The sequence below is a fragment of the Amphiprion ocellaris genome, chromosome 4 (assembly GCF_022539595.1).
Source record: "Amphiprion ocellaris isolate individual 3 ecotype Okinawa chromosome 4, ASM2253959v1, whole genome shotgun sequence".
Lineage (NCBI taxonomy): Eukaryota > Metazoa > Chordata > Actinopteri > Pomacentridae > Amphiprion > Amphiprion ocellaris.
In genome coordinates this window covers 2,999,464-3,014,700 of record NC_072769.1, presented here as the reverse complement: position 1 = coordinate 3,014,700, position 15,237 = coordinate 2,999,464, and the positions used below count along the sequence as shown (strand labels likewise).

At 41.2% G+C, this 15,237-nt stretch overlaps 3 protein-coding genes across 4 annotated transcripts in view; 1 reads left to right on the top strand and 2 right to left on the bottom strand.

The window, feature by feature from the left end:
* Nucleotides 1–3,371: 3,371 nt before the first annotated feature.
* On the bottom strand, nucleotides 3,372–10,033 carry LOC111563088 (dynein regulatory complex subunit 4-like). 2 transcript variants are annotated; one of them, XM_023262000.3, is made up of 11 exons: nucleotides 9,932–10,033; nucleotides 9,539–9,628; nucleotides 7,904–8,101; nucleotides 7,113–7,319; nucleotides 6,978–7,032; nucleotides 5,752–5,957; nucleotides 5,505–5,672; nucleotides 4,330–4,416; nucleotides 4,049–4,252; nucleotides 3,827–3,892; nucleotides 3,372–3,711 (listed from the first exon to the last, which is right to left on the bottom strand). In XM_023262000.3, exons 1-11 carry the CDS (start codon nucleotides 9,932–9,934, stop codon nucleotides 3,598–3,600), a joined length of 1,398 nt encoding a protein of 465 aa, XP_023117768.2. In that variant the 5' UTR covers nucleotides 9,935–10,033; the 3' UTR covers nucleotides 3,372–3,597. The 2 variants fall into 2 exon arrangements, with proteins under 2 accessions (XP_023117768.2, XP_023117769.2); XM_023262001.3 differs by having other exon boundaries at nucleotides 9,882–9,939.
* A 411-nt stretch (nucleotides 10,034–10,444) lies between these two features.
* The window catches only part of ndufaf5 (NADH:ubiquinone oxidoreductase complex assembly factor 5), an 11,062-nt gene continuing 6,269 nt past the window's right edge, over nucleotides 10,445–15,237 (bottom strand). The window contains exons 6-11 of the mRNA XM_035944306.2: nucleotides 14,182–14,221; nucleotides 13,917–14,114; nucleotides 12,469–12,529; nucleotides 12,288–12,371; nucleotides 12,106–12,188; nucleotides 10,445–11,276 (exon numbers count right to left, since the gene is read on the bottom strand). Of these exons, the coding sequence (XP_035800199.2) occupies nucleotides 11,190–11,276; nucleotides 12,106–12,188; nucleotides 12,288–12,371; nucleotides 12,469–12,529; nucleotides 13,917–14,114; nucleotides 14,182–14,221 (553 nt within the window). The 3' untranslated portion in view covers nucleotides 10,445–11,189. The remainder of the gene's footprint in view (nucleotides 11,277–12,105; nucleotides 12,189–12,287; nucleotides 12,372–12,468; nucleotides 12,530–13,916; nucleotides 14,115–14,181; nucleotides 14,222–15,237) is intronic.
* Nucleotides 13,985–15,237, top strand: part of esf1 (ESF1, nucleolar pre-rRNA processing protein, homolog (S. cerevisiae)) — a 27,691-nt gene continuing 26,438 nt past the window's right edge. The window contains exon 1 of the mRNA XM_055010061.1: nucleotides 13,985–14,131. The gene's annotated coding sequence lies outside the window, so the exon portion shown is untranslated. The remainder of the gene's footprint in view (nucleotides 14,132–15,237) is intronic.

The following is a 15,237-nucleotide window of genomic DNA, read 5'->3' as shown; positions in this document are numbered from 1 at the left end:
AAGAAGAATTTGTTAAACATCTATCATCTGAAATTGATATGTTTCTTGATATTAATGAAACACAAGGGATGTCACCATCCACTGCGTGGGAATCCCTAAAGGCATACCTGAGGGGCCAGACTATTTCATATTGTGCAAATAAAAGAAAGGAGAGGACTGAACGTCTTAGAATATTAACAGAAAAGATATTGGAGATTGACATTCTATGCAGCTATTCCCCTAATGCAGATGTGTTTAAAAAACGCCTAGAACTACAGACTGAATTTAACCTCCTGTCCACGCGACAGGCTGAATATCTGATCTCCAAATCGAGATGCAGCCATTATGAACATGGGGAGAGGGCTGGACGAGCCCTAGCACATCAGCTGCGCCAAAGAACTGCCAATCAGACTATATCCGCAGTTAATGATGAGCATGGTCTAAAACACACGGATAATGGGGAAATTAATTCCTGTTTCAAAAATTTTTATCAGTCGCTACATACCTCAGACTCCCCCACCGATCCTTGTGCCGTCGACGACTTCTTTAGACCCCTGAATATTCCTACTATAAATGCAGAGCTTCTGAACGAACTGGAGAAGGACATCACGGCTGCAGAAATAACTGCAGCGATTAAAGCCATGCAAAGTGGAAAATCTCCAGGGCCTGACGGTTTTCCTACCGAATTTTTTAAAAAATTCGCAAACCAACTCTCGCCCCTGTTGTTACTGGCATTTGAAAAATCTCTTTCCCTCGGAGCCCTGCCTCCAACCATGCGTCAAGCGGTAATTTCTCTGCTACTTAAAAAAAACAAGAACCCTCTTAACTGTGGCTCGTATCGTCCTATTTCACTTCTGAACACAGATGCTCAGATCCTTGCCAAACTGCTGGCACATCGCCTTGAAGCTGCTATGTCCTCCATTATTTCACCCGACCAGACAGGATTCATAAAAAGCCGTTATTCTTTCTTCAATATCAGACGTCTGTTCAACATTTTATATAGTGCCAATCCATCCATTCCTGGGGACAGTGAGGTGATAGTTTCACTTGATGCTGAAAAAGCATTTGATTGGGCGGAATGGGAGTACCTCTTTAAAACTCTTGAAGCATTCAAATTTGGTCCTAAATTTATATCTTGGATAAAAATCTTATATACGCTTCCAGTAGCAGCCGTTCGCACCAATAATAATCTATCTGCCTACTTCGAGCTAAGACGAGGCACAAGACAGGGGTGCCCTCTTTCACCACTTTTATTTGCAATCGCAATCAAACAACTTACAATTGCCCTAAGACAGAATTCCACTAGCAGGGGGATTTGCCGGGTGGGCTCGGAACATAAAGTCTCTCTATAAGCAGACGATATGTTATTATTTATATCGGAGCCCCCCTCAAGCCTTCCTAACTTGTTGAATCTATTGGCCAGATTCGGGAAGATATCTGGATACAAAGTCACCCTTCAAAAAAATGAACTTGTGCCAGTCTCCTCAGTAATTGATGACTATCTCACTACAACTCCCTTCAAAATCAGCTCTAAAAAGTTCAGCTATCTGGGCATATGGGTGTCACACAACTTCAAAGATCTCTATAAAGCTAACTATCATCCCCTCTTACGTAACCTGAAATGGGACCTTGAACGCTGGGACCTCCTACCTCTCTCTCTTGGAGGTAGAATCAACATTATCAAGATGAACACACTCCCTAAGTTTCTCTATCTATTTCAGAGTCTTCCCATATTTTTAACAAAATCCTTCTTTTCCAATCTGAACAGCCAGATATCATCCTTCGTATGGAATAAGAAACGCCCCAGAAAAAAGGAAAACATTTTGCAGCGACCTCGCATGGTTGGAGGCATGGCGCTACCAAATTTCATACATTATTACTGGGCGGCCAATATTAGAACCTTGTTGTACTGGATGAGGAGTGACATCAAAGATCCTGAATGGACAGGTTTGGAGAGATCATCTGTTAAATCTACATGTTTGGAAGCTCTGTTATGCTCCAACCTACCATTCAAACAGCCCATTTCAACTTTCACTTCGAATCCCACTATCATCCATTTGGTTAAAATCTGGAATCAGTTCAGGCGTACTTTCAACACCAGCGGCCTCTCACGTCGCACCGATAGTCAAAAACCACGTTTTTCCATCAGTTATGGACGAAGCCTTTAATGCATGGTACACCAAGGGGATTCGTACACTGTATGACCTCTATGTTGATAATACATTTGCCTCATTCGAGCAGCTATCGCGTAAATTCAGTATTCATAAATCACATTTCTATAGATATATACAGCTCAGAGACTTTGTTGTCACTAATTCTGCTACCTTCCTATTCCGTCCTGATGCATCCATACTTGATTCCATTTTCAAACTTCAAGCTGATAAAAAGCAAACTATGAGTGGAGTCTATAAGTTGCTCAATTCATACAACCTTACAGATCTGGACTCTCTTAAGGATAAATGGAAAACAGATTTAGGTGAGAGAATCTCTGAAGCCATCTGGCAAAAAATCATTCAGAGAATATACTTGTCATCCATCTGCCTCAAACACACCGTGATCCAGTTTAAAATCGTACATCGGCTCCACTGGACTAAAACCAGAATATCGAAAATAAAAACAGATTTCAACCTAACATGCGATCGCTGCAAACAAGCTCCGGCCACACTTTTGCATATGTTCTGGACATGTCCTAGCCTTCTCAGCTTCTGGCAAACCGTCTTTCAGACATTTTCTAGGATTTGTGCGAGAACGGTGGATCCATCCCCATTGATTTCATTGTTTGGCGTGGCTCCAGCTGAGGCAATCTTCACAGGGCATCAGCTAAATATGATGGCCTTTTGCTGTCTGCTGGCTAGACGGCTCATTTTGTTCAAATGGAAAGACGCTCACCCTCCTACATATGGCCAATGGATTAAGGAAGTTATGTATCATGTCCACCTTGAAAAAATCAGATACACTATCAGGGGTTCCACCAATCAATTCCATTTGACCTGGCAACCGTTCATCTCCTTTGTTGAAGGCATGTCAGCCACTGACATGTCCGTGTAGCTTCAGCACTTGCACAGTGCTGTGGGACATCAATGGACTGTCCTTCTCGAAATGAATGTATGCAACCAAGGAACACCAGCGGTCCAGCACTGGGAAGATGGGGGTGGAGGGGTCTTGAATTTCATTATTTTATTACAGTTTGTATTACTTTGTTCTGTTTGTTTATATAATTGTTAAAATAAATAAAAAGACCTTGTTCAAAAAAAAAATCAACCAGAGTTCCTCAGTTCTTCTGACCTAGAGAGAATCGTGCTCATTGTGCTTCCTAAAACGTCAAACTCTTCCTTTGACAAACTGCGTTTTCACCCATTTTCAGGTTTAACAGAATAAAAGATGAAACTGTGAAAAATTTAAACAGCTTTTATTCACAAACATTTATATTCTCCAGACATGTTTTCAGTTTTTTTGCACATTTTGTTTTAAATCTAAATAAACTTTTCATGATGTAAAAACAAGTCTGAGCAGCAGTAGACCAAACTACACACATGAGGTTGTGCAGCTCGTCTCCAGGAGTCTCCAGGTGTCTCCAGATGTCTCCAGGAGCCCGTACAGTCGTCCCTCAGCTCCAGCTCAGGGTTTGGGTCGGTTCAGGATCTGCTCGGCCGGCCTGAAGGGGAAGTCATGCAGAGAGATGCCCAGAGCCTTCAGCCTCTCCCTACAGGTGAGCAGCAGCTCGTTGTATCCCTGCAGGTGAGACGTCAGCAGGTGAGACGTCAGCAGGTGAGACGTCGGCAGGTGAGATGTCAGCAGGTGACCTGCAGCGACTCGACGTTCTGACGATTACTGACCGATAACTCACCTGACAGTCCTGAGCCAAATCCTGCTGCAGCGAACCGACCGACACCTGATGATGCTGCAGGATTTCCTACAAACAAAATAACACAGTTAGAGACTGAAACTGTGTTTTGTGTCTCTTTGTGGTCGTTTTGTGTCTCTGTGGTTGTTTTGTGTCTCTGTGGTTGTTTTCTGTCTCTTTGTGGTCGTTTTGTGTCTCTTTGGTATGGTTAGTGTGTGTCGGTACCTCCAGCCTGTTGGTGGCGCTGTTTCCTGCCTCCATGCTGGTCGCTGTCAGAGCAGAGCAGAGCTGGACCTCTTTCTTCTGCAGAGTTTCTGTCAGCACCTCCAGCTTCTTCTGCAGCAGCGTCTCCTTCAGTCCACTGCTCTGCTGCAGGTCCAGAACTGCCTCCGTCTGCCGGGTCAGCAGCTCGTCACGCTCCTGCTCCACCTGAACACACCAGAACACATCAGAACCGTCTGGACTACAGCTTCAGGTGACAGGTCGAGGTACCAGAAGCAGCTGACCTTCTGGAAGGCCTGCAGCAGCAGCTCGTGTTCCACTGTCAGATCTCTGAGCTCCTTCGCCATCAGCTTCACCTGAGCCCGGCTCACCTGTCCAGCAGAACCAGAACCAGGGTCAGGAACGTCTGAACCAAACATCTTTTTATTCTCATGTCCTTTCAATAATTAAAGAATTTTTTCAGCAAGAATAATATAAAAAATATTCTCAGTATGGGGTAATTTGTTTGTATTTATTAATATTTATCAGACATTTTACATCTTATTTTATTTATTTATTTTAATTCATCACATTTTGGGAATTTTTTTTGGAGATTTTTTTTTTTGGAGGGAAAACCAACATTTTAGTAACTTTTTTTTTTAAACGAATATTGCTTTATTTTTATGACACTGTAATTTTTTTTCTGCACATTTTATTAATATTTTTGTTTTTTTTTTTTTACTGATGTTACGTCAGGAACAGTTTTTGTTATTTTAGGCATATTTTGACTCTTTAATTTTCATTTATTTTTGGGCCAGTTCATGAATTTCTTGTTTTTTTATTTTGAGGGGGGGAGGGGGAGGAGGGGAGTTATTTTTTATATTACTTTTTGTTTATATTTCTGTGATATTTTGAGGCCATTTGGTTTTCTTTTTTTCCCAGATAATTTAGCTTAAAAGAACAAATCCAGACATTTATGGACATTTAATTTATGTGTTCTAGACATTTTAGGATCATTTTGTGATTTCTTTTGGAATGTTTTTTTAATTATATTTTTTCTCTGACATTTTAGTAAAACTTTTTGAAAATGTTTTTTATTATTATTATTATTATTATTATTATTATTATTATTATTATTATTATTTATAATAATAAAATAATAGAATATATAATATATTCTTGGACAGTTTTATTTATTTTTCTGGAGATTTTCTTCACTAATATTTTTCATATGTTGGTAAAATATTTAATTAGATTTTTCAGATATTTTCTCTTTTCTTCAGATGATCCTTTTCTCACCATTAGAACTTTTTTGTTTTTCTAGCTTTATTTTTAAATTCTGTCATTCTTCTTGTAATTCTTCTGCTTCTCTCTTCATCTGTGAATTTCCCCGATGACAGATCCACAAAGTAGATCTGATCTTCAGGTTCTTCTCTGAGGTTCTGTTCAGTACAGATCTTTAGTCTGGTGGAGAACCTACCTCCATCCTGGCCTTGGCCTCGTTGTGTTCCTGCAGCCGTCTCTGAAGTTCTGGCAGCTTCTGCTCCGCCTCCTGCAGATCCTCGGTCAGACGTCGGTTCTCCTGCTGAGCCGCTGAAAGTTCTCTGTCTGCTCGGTTCTGCTTCTTCTGCAGCTCAGCCAGCTCCTCCTGCAGAACCAGCAGACAGAACATGATGTGAGCAGCCCGGTGGAACCGTGGCCACATTCTGTTCCCTCCAACGTCTCACCTTCAGCAGCTTCTGGTCCAGCAGCAGCTTGTTCTGGACAGAAGCGTAGAACTCCTCTGTTCCCCGCAGAGCCCGGTCCTGGTCCTCCAGCAGAATCACCACGCGACTCTTCATCTGGTCCTCCAGCTCCAGAACCTCGGCCCGACGACGCTTCCCCTCCGCCTCCATCAGAGACTGCATCTGGTGGTGGAACTTCAGCTCCATGTCTGAGGACGGAACATTCAGGAACGCGTTACATGAGCAATGTTTATGAGGAACGTTTCTGAGGAATGTTGATAAGGAATGTTCAGGAACACAATGTGTGAGGAACATTTATGAGGAACGTTCAGGAACACAATGTGTGAGGAACGTTTATGAGGAACGTTCAGGAACTCAATGTGTGAAGAGCGTTTATGAGGACAATCAGGAGGAACGTTTATGAAGAACGTTCAGGAACTCATTGTGTGAAGAACGTTTATGAGGAACATTTATGAGGAACATTTATGAGGAACGTTTATGAGGAACGTTCATGAGTAACGTTCAGGAACACAATGTGTGTGAGGAACATTTATGAGGAACGTTTAGGAACTCTATGTGTGAGGAACATTTATTAGGAACATTCAGGAACACAATGTGTTAGGAACGTTCATGAGGAACGTTCAGGAACACAATGTGTGAGGAACTTTTATGAGGATTGTTCATGAGGAACGTTCAGGAAAAGACTGTGAAGAATGTTTATATGGAACGTTCATGAGGAACGTTTGAGGAACATTCAGGACCACAATGTGTGAGGAACTTTTATGAGTAATTTTTGAGGAATATTTATGAGGAACATTCATGAGTAATGCTCAGGAACACAATGTGTGACGAACGTGTATGAAGAACGTTTATGAGGAACGTTCAGGAACACAATGTGTGAGAAACTTATGAGGAACGTTTATGAGGAACATTTATGAAGAACGTTCAGGAACACAATGTGTGAGAAATTTTTATGAGGAACGTTTAGGAACACAATGTGTGAGGAACATTTATAAGGTATGTTTATGAGGAACGTTTGTGAAGAATGTTATAAGGAACATTCAGGAATATTTGTGAGGAACGCTCATGAGTAACGGTCAGGAACACAATGTGTTTATGAGAACATTTATGAGTAACATCTATGTGAGCACTCGCTGTAAGTCATCTTCTAATAAATGTTTTCCAGCTAACACCTTTGCCTGGTTTCCTGCAAGTTCTGTGGTTCTCACCTCGGATCCTGCGGTCGTACTGGTTGGTCAGCTCCATGAGCACCACCTGGTGTTTCTGTGGAGAAGAAGAGAGTGTTTCCACAGTGTTCAGGAGGAGAAATGAAACGTGATGGTGGTTCTCGGAGAACATCTCACCAGTTTCAGCTCCTTGATGGAGTTCTCGCCGTGGAGCTTCTTCTCTCTGAGTTCTGCCTGCAGGCCCTGAACGTCTCTGCGCAGCACGAACTCCGCCTCCCGGTGCCGGTTCTGGACCAGCGAGGACGAGGTCACACCCTCCAGCTTCTGCTCGGTCGTCGTGTTGTGGTGCTCTGACAGAACGTGCTTCAGCTTCTGCTTGTAGACCTGAAGAAACAGCCATAAACCAGTCGGTCAGGGCAGGTTAAAGTTAGCTTAAAGTTAGCATAAAGTTAGCTTAAAGTCAGTGTAAAGTTAGCTTAACGTCAGCTTAAAGTCATCTTAAAGTCAGCTTAAAGTCAGCTTAAAGTTAACTAAAAGTCAGTGTAAAGTTAGCTTAAAGTCAACGTAAAGCTAGCTTAAAGTCAGTGTAAAGTTAGCTTAGAGTTAGCATAAAGTTAGCTTAAAGTGAGGTTAGGATTAGATTTGGGTTAAACTAAAGTTAGTTTTAGGTTACATTAAGGTTAGTTTTAGGTTATAGTAAGGTTAGTTTTAGGTTACATTAAGGTTAGTTTTAGGTTATAGTAAGGTAGTTTCAGGTTACATTAAGGTTAGTTTTAGGTTACATTTAGGTTAGTTTTAAGTTAGAATAAGGATAGTTTTAGGTTACATTAAGGTTAGTTTTAGGTTATATTTAGGTTAGTTTAATGTTAGAATAAGGTTAGTTTTAGGTTACATTAAGGTTAGTTTTAGGTTGCATTAAGGTTAGTTTTAGGTTAGAATAAGGTTTGGTGTCTGGGTGTGCAGCTCACTGTGATCTCCACTCGGTGGCACTCCTCAGCCTCCTCCTTCTCCCTGTGTCGGTTCCTCAGCTCGGCCCTGGTCTCCTCCAGGTTCCTCTTGGAGATCTCCCACAGAGCCTGGATCTTGTCCCGCTCCAGCTGGAAGAAGCTCCTTTCTTCCCGCTCTCGGTCCAGCTCCTCCCGGAGACGGATGATGTGTTCCTCCAGCTGCAGGACCAATGCAACATACAGCTGATGCTAAGCTAACATGCTAACCTGACTCCATAGTGGTACAGAAATACAACTGATGCTAAGCTAACATGCTAACCTGACTCCACAGTGGTACAGTAATACACCTGCAGCTAAGCTAACATGCTAACCACTCCACAGTGGTACAGTATTACACCTGCTGCTAAGCTGACATGCTAACTTGACTCCACATCAATGCAGTAATACACCTGTTACTGAGCTAACATGCTAACCTTACTCTACAGTGGTACAGTAATACACCTGCTGCTAAGCTAACATGCTAACTTGACTCCACAGTGGTACAGTAATATAGCTGATGCTAAGCTACCATGCTAACCTGACTCCACAGTGGTACAGTAATACACCTGCTGTTAAGCTAACATGCTAACCCCCCTGATCATTGTGTTTGATCGGATTAAAATAAATTCTGTGTTAAACTTTAGGACTAAAGTCTGCAGTTAAACTGTGAGAACATTAATATTTTTAGGAGGTGATGAAGTTTAACTTCAGTAAGTTTATGACGGTTCACTGTTTCTGAGTCTGGAAATTAAAAATATATTAAAAATCTACTTTCTTAGTTCAGAGATACCACTTTAAATATCCAGTTTATAATCTAAAAGTTTTCTATCTTTAGCCTCTAAAGGACAGGTAAAATCTATAGCTCGGTTTTTCTTTTTATTTTAGTATTTCCCCAAAAGAATATAGATTCTAGATCAGTGGTTCTTAACCTGGGTTCGATCGAACCCTAGGGGTTCGGTGAGTCAGTCTCGACGGAGGTCAAAACACACAGTCGACTCATATGATTCGTGATGACACCCCCTGCTTGGCCATCACTGGCTGCAGGTGATCACGCTACATTGCTTGGTCAATCTATGCTGCAGGGAATTTGGTGAGCTCAGTAGTCGACTTGTGACTGTCGTGATGGTACGTCGTGTGATTTCTTTCTTAATATTTTAATCCATACTAACTATGTTGAGCAAAAAAAGAAAGTGGTCGGACGAATATGTACAACATGGATTCACATGTATAACGGAACGTGATGGGAATCAGCGTCCTATCTGCATGATTTGCAATGCCAAGTTAAGCAATTGTAGTCTAGCACCAGCAAAACTAAAGGAACACTTCCTTAAGCTGCATGGAGATGGGGAATACAAGAGCACAAGTGATGTTAATGCACGGTTCATTTTGTGCACCAGTAAAACATATAACTATGTCTTGAATTTGAAAAAAAATCATATTTTATTTTTCAATAAAGAAGGGTTCGGTGAATGCGCATATGAAACTGGTGGGGTTCAGTACCTCCAACAAGGTTAAGAACCACTGGTCTAGATGGTAAACTGGGTTCTGGCTTCATTAAAATATGGAACAAACTGAGTAAAGCTCTGTCCAATCAGAATCTAGCTGTTAGCATCCGACCTGATCTTTGGACATCTCCTCCGTGGACAGGCCGTCCACCACCGAGGAGGACTTCCCCTTCCCGGACTTCTTGGTTTTGGTCTTCGGTGGCTGGAACAGAAATCACAACGACATTATTAGAGCCGCTTTCTGTGAGCTAACCCGACTAACTGCCTCCGCACGAAGCCGCTACCTGGCTGCTGCTGAGCTAACATGCTAACTTCACCCCATAGAGGTACAGTAACATTCCCGCTGCTAAGCTAACATGCTAACTTCACCCCATAGAGGTACATTAACATTATTGCTGCTAAGCTAACATGCTAACTTCATCCCATAGAGGTACAGTAACATTCCCACTTCTCACCACAGCGGCACAGGGACCAACGGTTACCGGTTAAACTAACGTGTTCTCACCATGGTTGGACACCGAGCAACCTCCCGGTGAACTCGGGGAGCTAACAGCGAAAGCTAGCTGCGGCTAACAACAAGAGGCGCTGTCATGACAACGCGGTCACGTGGTCGCCCAACCCTCTTCAAATTAATTTTTATTGAGACGTGACCAAACTACAATCCGGACATTTAAATGAGTGTTTATGTAACTAAAATAACAACCAATGAATATAATAAATGAAGTTACACGAAAATACACAATAATGATTAAAAAAATAAATCTAAAAACAAAGCAGGTCTCTGCAAATGAAACATTTACGTCGATTTTTTAAAGTCAAATATACTATTTTCTACGATGGTAAACTGCTTTTAATGTTTAAATTAGTCTTGTTCATTTGTATAATAAAGAATACAGTAGTCTCTCAACCTCAGGCTTTAGTCACGTTGGTAATAATGCTTTATTCCTATATTTGTACAACTTCCATGCAGCTCAAAATGCTTTAAGATTAAAAATAAAATAAAATCTGGAAATCCATGGCAGCAGCTTCACTGTTTTATTTATTAGCCAGGTTAATATTATTATAAACAACCCAAATTTCTTGTAACTTGTCCAAAACGACTCAAAAAGTGTCTACATTGACAAAAAAAGTATCCAATATAAAAAAAAAACTTTTTAACTATTATTCAAAATGGCTCAAATGTATTCAATAATGATAATAACCTTCTTCCTTATGGTTCTGATTCTCCAGGGCCGACTCGGCTGTGACCAAAATCACTTGTCTCATGTGTAAAGTCTGCAAAAACACACAATTCGCACCAAATTCTGATTGATTTATTGACAGATTGATATATAGATAAATAAATAAAGTGGAAAATATCTGGAGTTTTCAGGCTGAACTGCAGGCAGTGTTTCCCCAGAGAGACTGAGAGGAAAACCAATAAAATAAACACAGCATGGCTCAAAAACAGTGAACAGAGCTCATTGTTGGAGATCCATCCAGCATGGTGAAACATCTACAGCCGAGGAGCAGAGTAGAGAGGAAAAGTTGCTTCATGATGTCGGATTTGTTCCGACCTCCACGATGGAGATCCTAAAATTTGGAGTCAACTGGGGCAATTTTTAACTCATCTTGAATAACTGTCTCCATAAAGGTCCTCGTGTAATCAGTTTTCAGTCTCATTTCCTGGGTGAAAGAGTTTTAATCTTTCAGTCTAACAGTCGATGATTCCAGCTTCCTGCTTTGAAACAGGATTGAATAAATGTCCTTTGTACAGCGTGGCTCTATGACCGGCCTGCATTGGTCGGTCGGCTGATCTTCGATAAATCTCCAAATGACGCCGTGGCTGAGCCTCGCTTCGCTGGTTTGGCCTGAAAAGATCAAAAACAACAGAATCAGACAGAATTCAGAAAACAAGTCGCTGAGTCTGTTCAAAGATTTAGTTTTTGGGAATCAAAACTGTATTCTGTTTTTATAGTATTTTATAGAATTTGTCATTTTTACCCTCAAAATAAAACATGTGAAACTGTTTTAAAGGTTTAATATCTCCAGAAATAAAACTACCTGCCAGGAAATGTGGTGAGACCAGACAGAAGAGTTTCATCAGATCAGAATCTCTGAATGGATCCAACAGAAGAAACAGGTTTAAAAAATGCTAAATGTCCAATCCAGGCTGGTCTAGTGTCTCCATAAAGCTTCTGTAAGTGTGTATCTATGGATGGATCCATATTTTGACTAAAATACAGTCTTTAGTCCACATTTCTCCAACTGTTGAGGCTCTAACATCAGTAGAATCTGATGTGTTAAAGTTTGACCAGAGAAGGTTCCAGTTTTTACATGTTTAGACTAAATGTTGATGTGGACTCATTGGTAGGAACCAGAACCTGGAGTTCATAGAGGTCTAGATGTTCATAGAGGTCAAGATGTTGGTTTTCATAGAGGTCTAGATGTTCATAGAGGTCTATATGTTGGTGTTCATAGAGGTCTAGGTGTTCATAGAGGTCTAGATGTTGGTGTTCATAGAGGTCTAGGTGTTCATAGAGGTCTAGATGTTGGTCTTCATAGAGGTCTAGATATTGGTTTAGATGTTCAGAGCTGCTTCATGTTGATTCATTTTAAAATTTAACAACATCTGAGGCTGATTCTACCTTAATGTTCACACAGATATTGGAGATGAGCAGAAACAACAGTTCTTCTTACCTGAGACTCGTGAGGCTTCCAGCCAATCATGTAGAGGATCTCGAAGGTGGCAGGAACTGAGCCGTCCTGGTTCCCGTACATCTCTGAAACGGTTCAAACAGGCAGTATTCTGTCTCTTTGTGGTCATTTTGTATATATGTGACTGTGTGACGTTGTCGTCTGACTGATTGTTTTTCTCTCACCTCTATAAACAGCAGCAGCAGCTAACATGGTGTCTCTGTGCAGCAGCGACCTTCTGTTCCAGGCACAGTTACTCTCTCCCATCCCTACAGAACCAAAGCAGCGCCAACAACACAGCTCAGGGAGAACAGGTAGAACATGTGATCAGGTAGAACATGTAATCAGGTAGAACATGTTTCACACCTTGGAGATCAGTCATGACTTCCATCATTCCTGGATAGTGAACCTGAACCTCATCGACATCCTGAAACAGACAAAATGTTTTAGTTCATTCAGCCGTTAAATTCACACAGAAACTTTATTCTATTGTTCTGCTGAGCTCTGATGTCAGTCCTGGGTCCAACAACACACGACTGATGAATTTATGAATAAAGACGCAAAGTTAAAAAAATCAGACAACATCTGAATAAGACAAATAAAATAATAAAAACTAAATTAAAAACTCAATAAAACAGATTCTAAATGTGCAGAAATAGAATAAAATAAAGTGAGCATAGATTTTTGCTGCTTTAAGGAAAATAAAATAAAGTAATAAATGTCCGCGAAACACACAAAGATACAAGATACAGCTAAAAGACAATTTACAGACAGACAGACAGGTTACAGACAGACAGACAGGTGACAGACAGGTTACAGACAGACAGACAGGTTACAGACAGACAGACAGGTTACAGACAGATGACAGACAGACAGGTTACAGACAGACAGACAGACAGACAGACAGGTAACAGACAGACAGACAGACAGACCGGTAACAGACAGACAGACAGACAGGTAACAGACAGACAGGTTACAGACAGGTTACAGACAGACAGACAGACAGACAGGTTACAGACAGACAGACAGGTGACAGACAAGTTACAGACAGCTAACAGACAGGTTACTTACAGACAGACAGACAGACAGACAGACAGGTTACGGACAGCTAACAGACAGACAGGTTGCAGGCAGACAGACAGACAGACAGACAGACAGACAGACAGACAGGTGACAGACAGGTTACGGACAGCTAACGGACAGCTAACAGACAGACAGACAGACAGACAGACAGACAGACAGACAGACAGACAGGTTACAGACAGACAGACAGACAGGTTACAGACAGACAGACAGACGACAGACAGGTTACAGACAGATGACAGACAGGTAACAGACAGACAGGTTACAGACAGACAGACAGACAGACAGACCGGTAACAGACAGACAGACAGACCGGTAACAGACAGACAGACAGTCAGGTAACAGACAGACAGACAGGTTACAGACAGACAGACAGACAGGTTACAGACAGACAGACAGGTGACAGACAAGTTACAGACAGCTAACAGACAGGTTACTTACAGACAGACAGACAGACAGGTTACGGACAGCTAACAGACAGACAGACAGACAGGTTACAGACAGACAGACAGGTTGCAGACAGACAGACAGACAGACAGACAGACAGGTGACAGACAGGTAACAGACAGACAGCTAACAGACAGCCAGGTTAATAACAGACAGACAGACAGACAGACAGACAGACAGACAGGTTACAGATAGACAGGTTAATAACAGACAGACAGACAGACAGACAGACAGACAAGTAACAGACAGACAGGTTAATAACAGACAGACAGGTGTGTCCTCACCACGGTCAGCATGCTGAATCCAGCTCCTCCCAGCAGGTTTCCCAGGTCGGTGACAGCGGTGAACGGTGAAATGTGAGCAGAGAATCCTCCTTCTCTCTCGCTCTCGGCCAGCTGGAGGGAACATCTGAGCTCGTACAGCGTCTCTCCGCCCACCATCGCCCCGATGAACACGCCATCCGGCTTCAGCACCTGTTGGATCTGAGCGCAGACGGCAGGTGAGTGGGACTCAGGTGAGCCGCTGCCGTCAACCAATCACTAAGCTCACCTGTCTGATAGCTCCGGGCAGGTCGTTGATCCAGTGAAGGCTGGAAGAAAAGAACCGACACTCAGAACGGCTTATTGATCAGATTATCGACAACGAGATATCCTTTGTTTCATTTCTGAGCAGAAATGTAGAATTTATTAATGAATTAAATCAATAAATAATCGATAAATAAACCCGATAATCAGAAAGTCAGGGGACAACTTAGATTTAGGTTCAGTTAAATAAAACACAAAATGACCAAAGAACACACAAAACTACCCAAAAAAGACACAAAATTACCAAAGAACACACAAAACTAGGGCTGCAACTAACGATTATTTTAATAATTCATTAATCGGTCGATTATTTTTTTTCGATTAATCGGATTTAAAAAAAACAACACATTTTTAATTTCTGTCGCTTTTTTCAGAAATTGAAGATTTGGACTGACAGAGCAAATGAGATCATACCCAAAAGAGACAAAAATACAAAAAAAAAATACACAAAATGAACAAAGAACACATAAAACTACCCAAAAAGACACAAAACTACCAAAAAAAGACACAATCACCAAGGAACACATAAAATTACCCAAAAAACGACACAACACAACCCATATAAAAACACAAAATGACCAAAGAACCCATAAAATTACTCAAAAAAGACACAAAATGACCACAGAGCACGCAAAGCTACCCAAAAGAGACAAAAATAGAAAAAAATACACAAAATGAACAAAGAACACACAAAACTACCCAAAAAGACACAAAACTACTCATAAAAAGACACAAACTGACCGAACACACAAAACTGACCAGAAAATTACACAAAATGAACAAACACACAAAACTAAAACTACCCACAAAGACACAACACTACCCACAAAAAGTCACAAAATGACCACACAGATACAAAACTACCAAAATGAACAAAAAAAATGAACACCATTACTACAGAGACATGAAACAATCAAAAAAACCCACACAAAGTTACCACAAAATGACCAAAGAAAGATGAAACACAACAATAAAGAAATACAAAATATCTACAAAAATACAAAATGACCACAAAAAGACA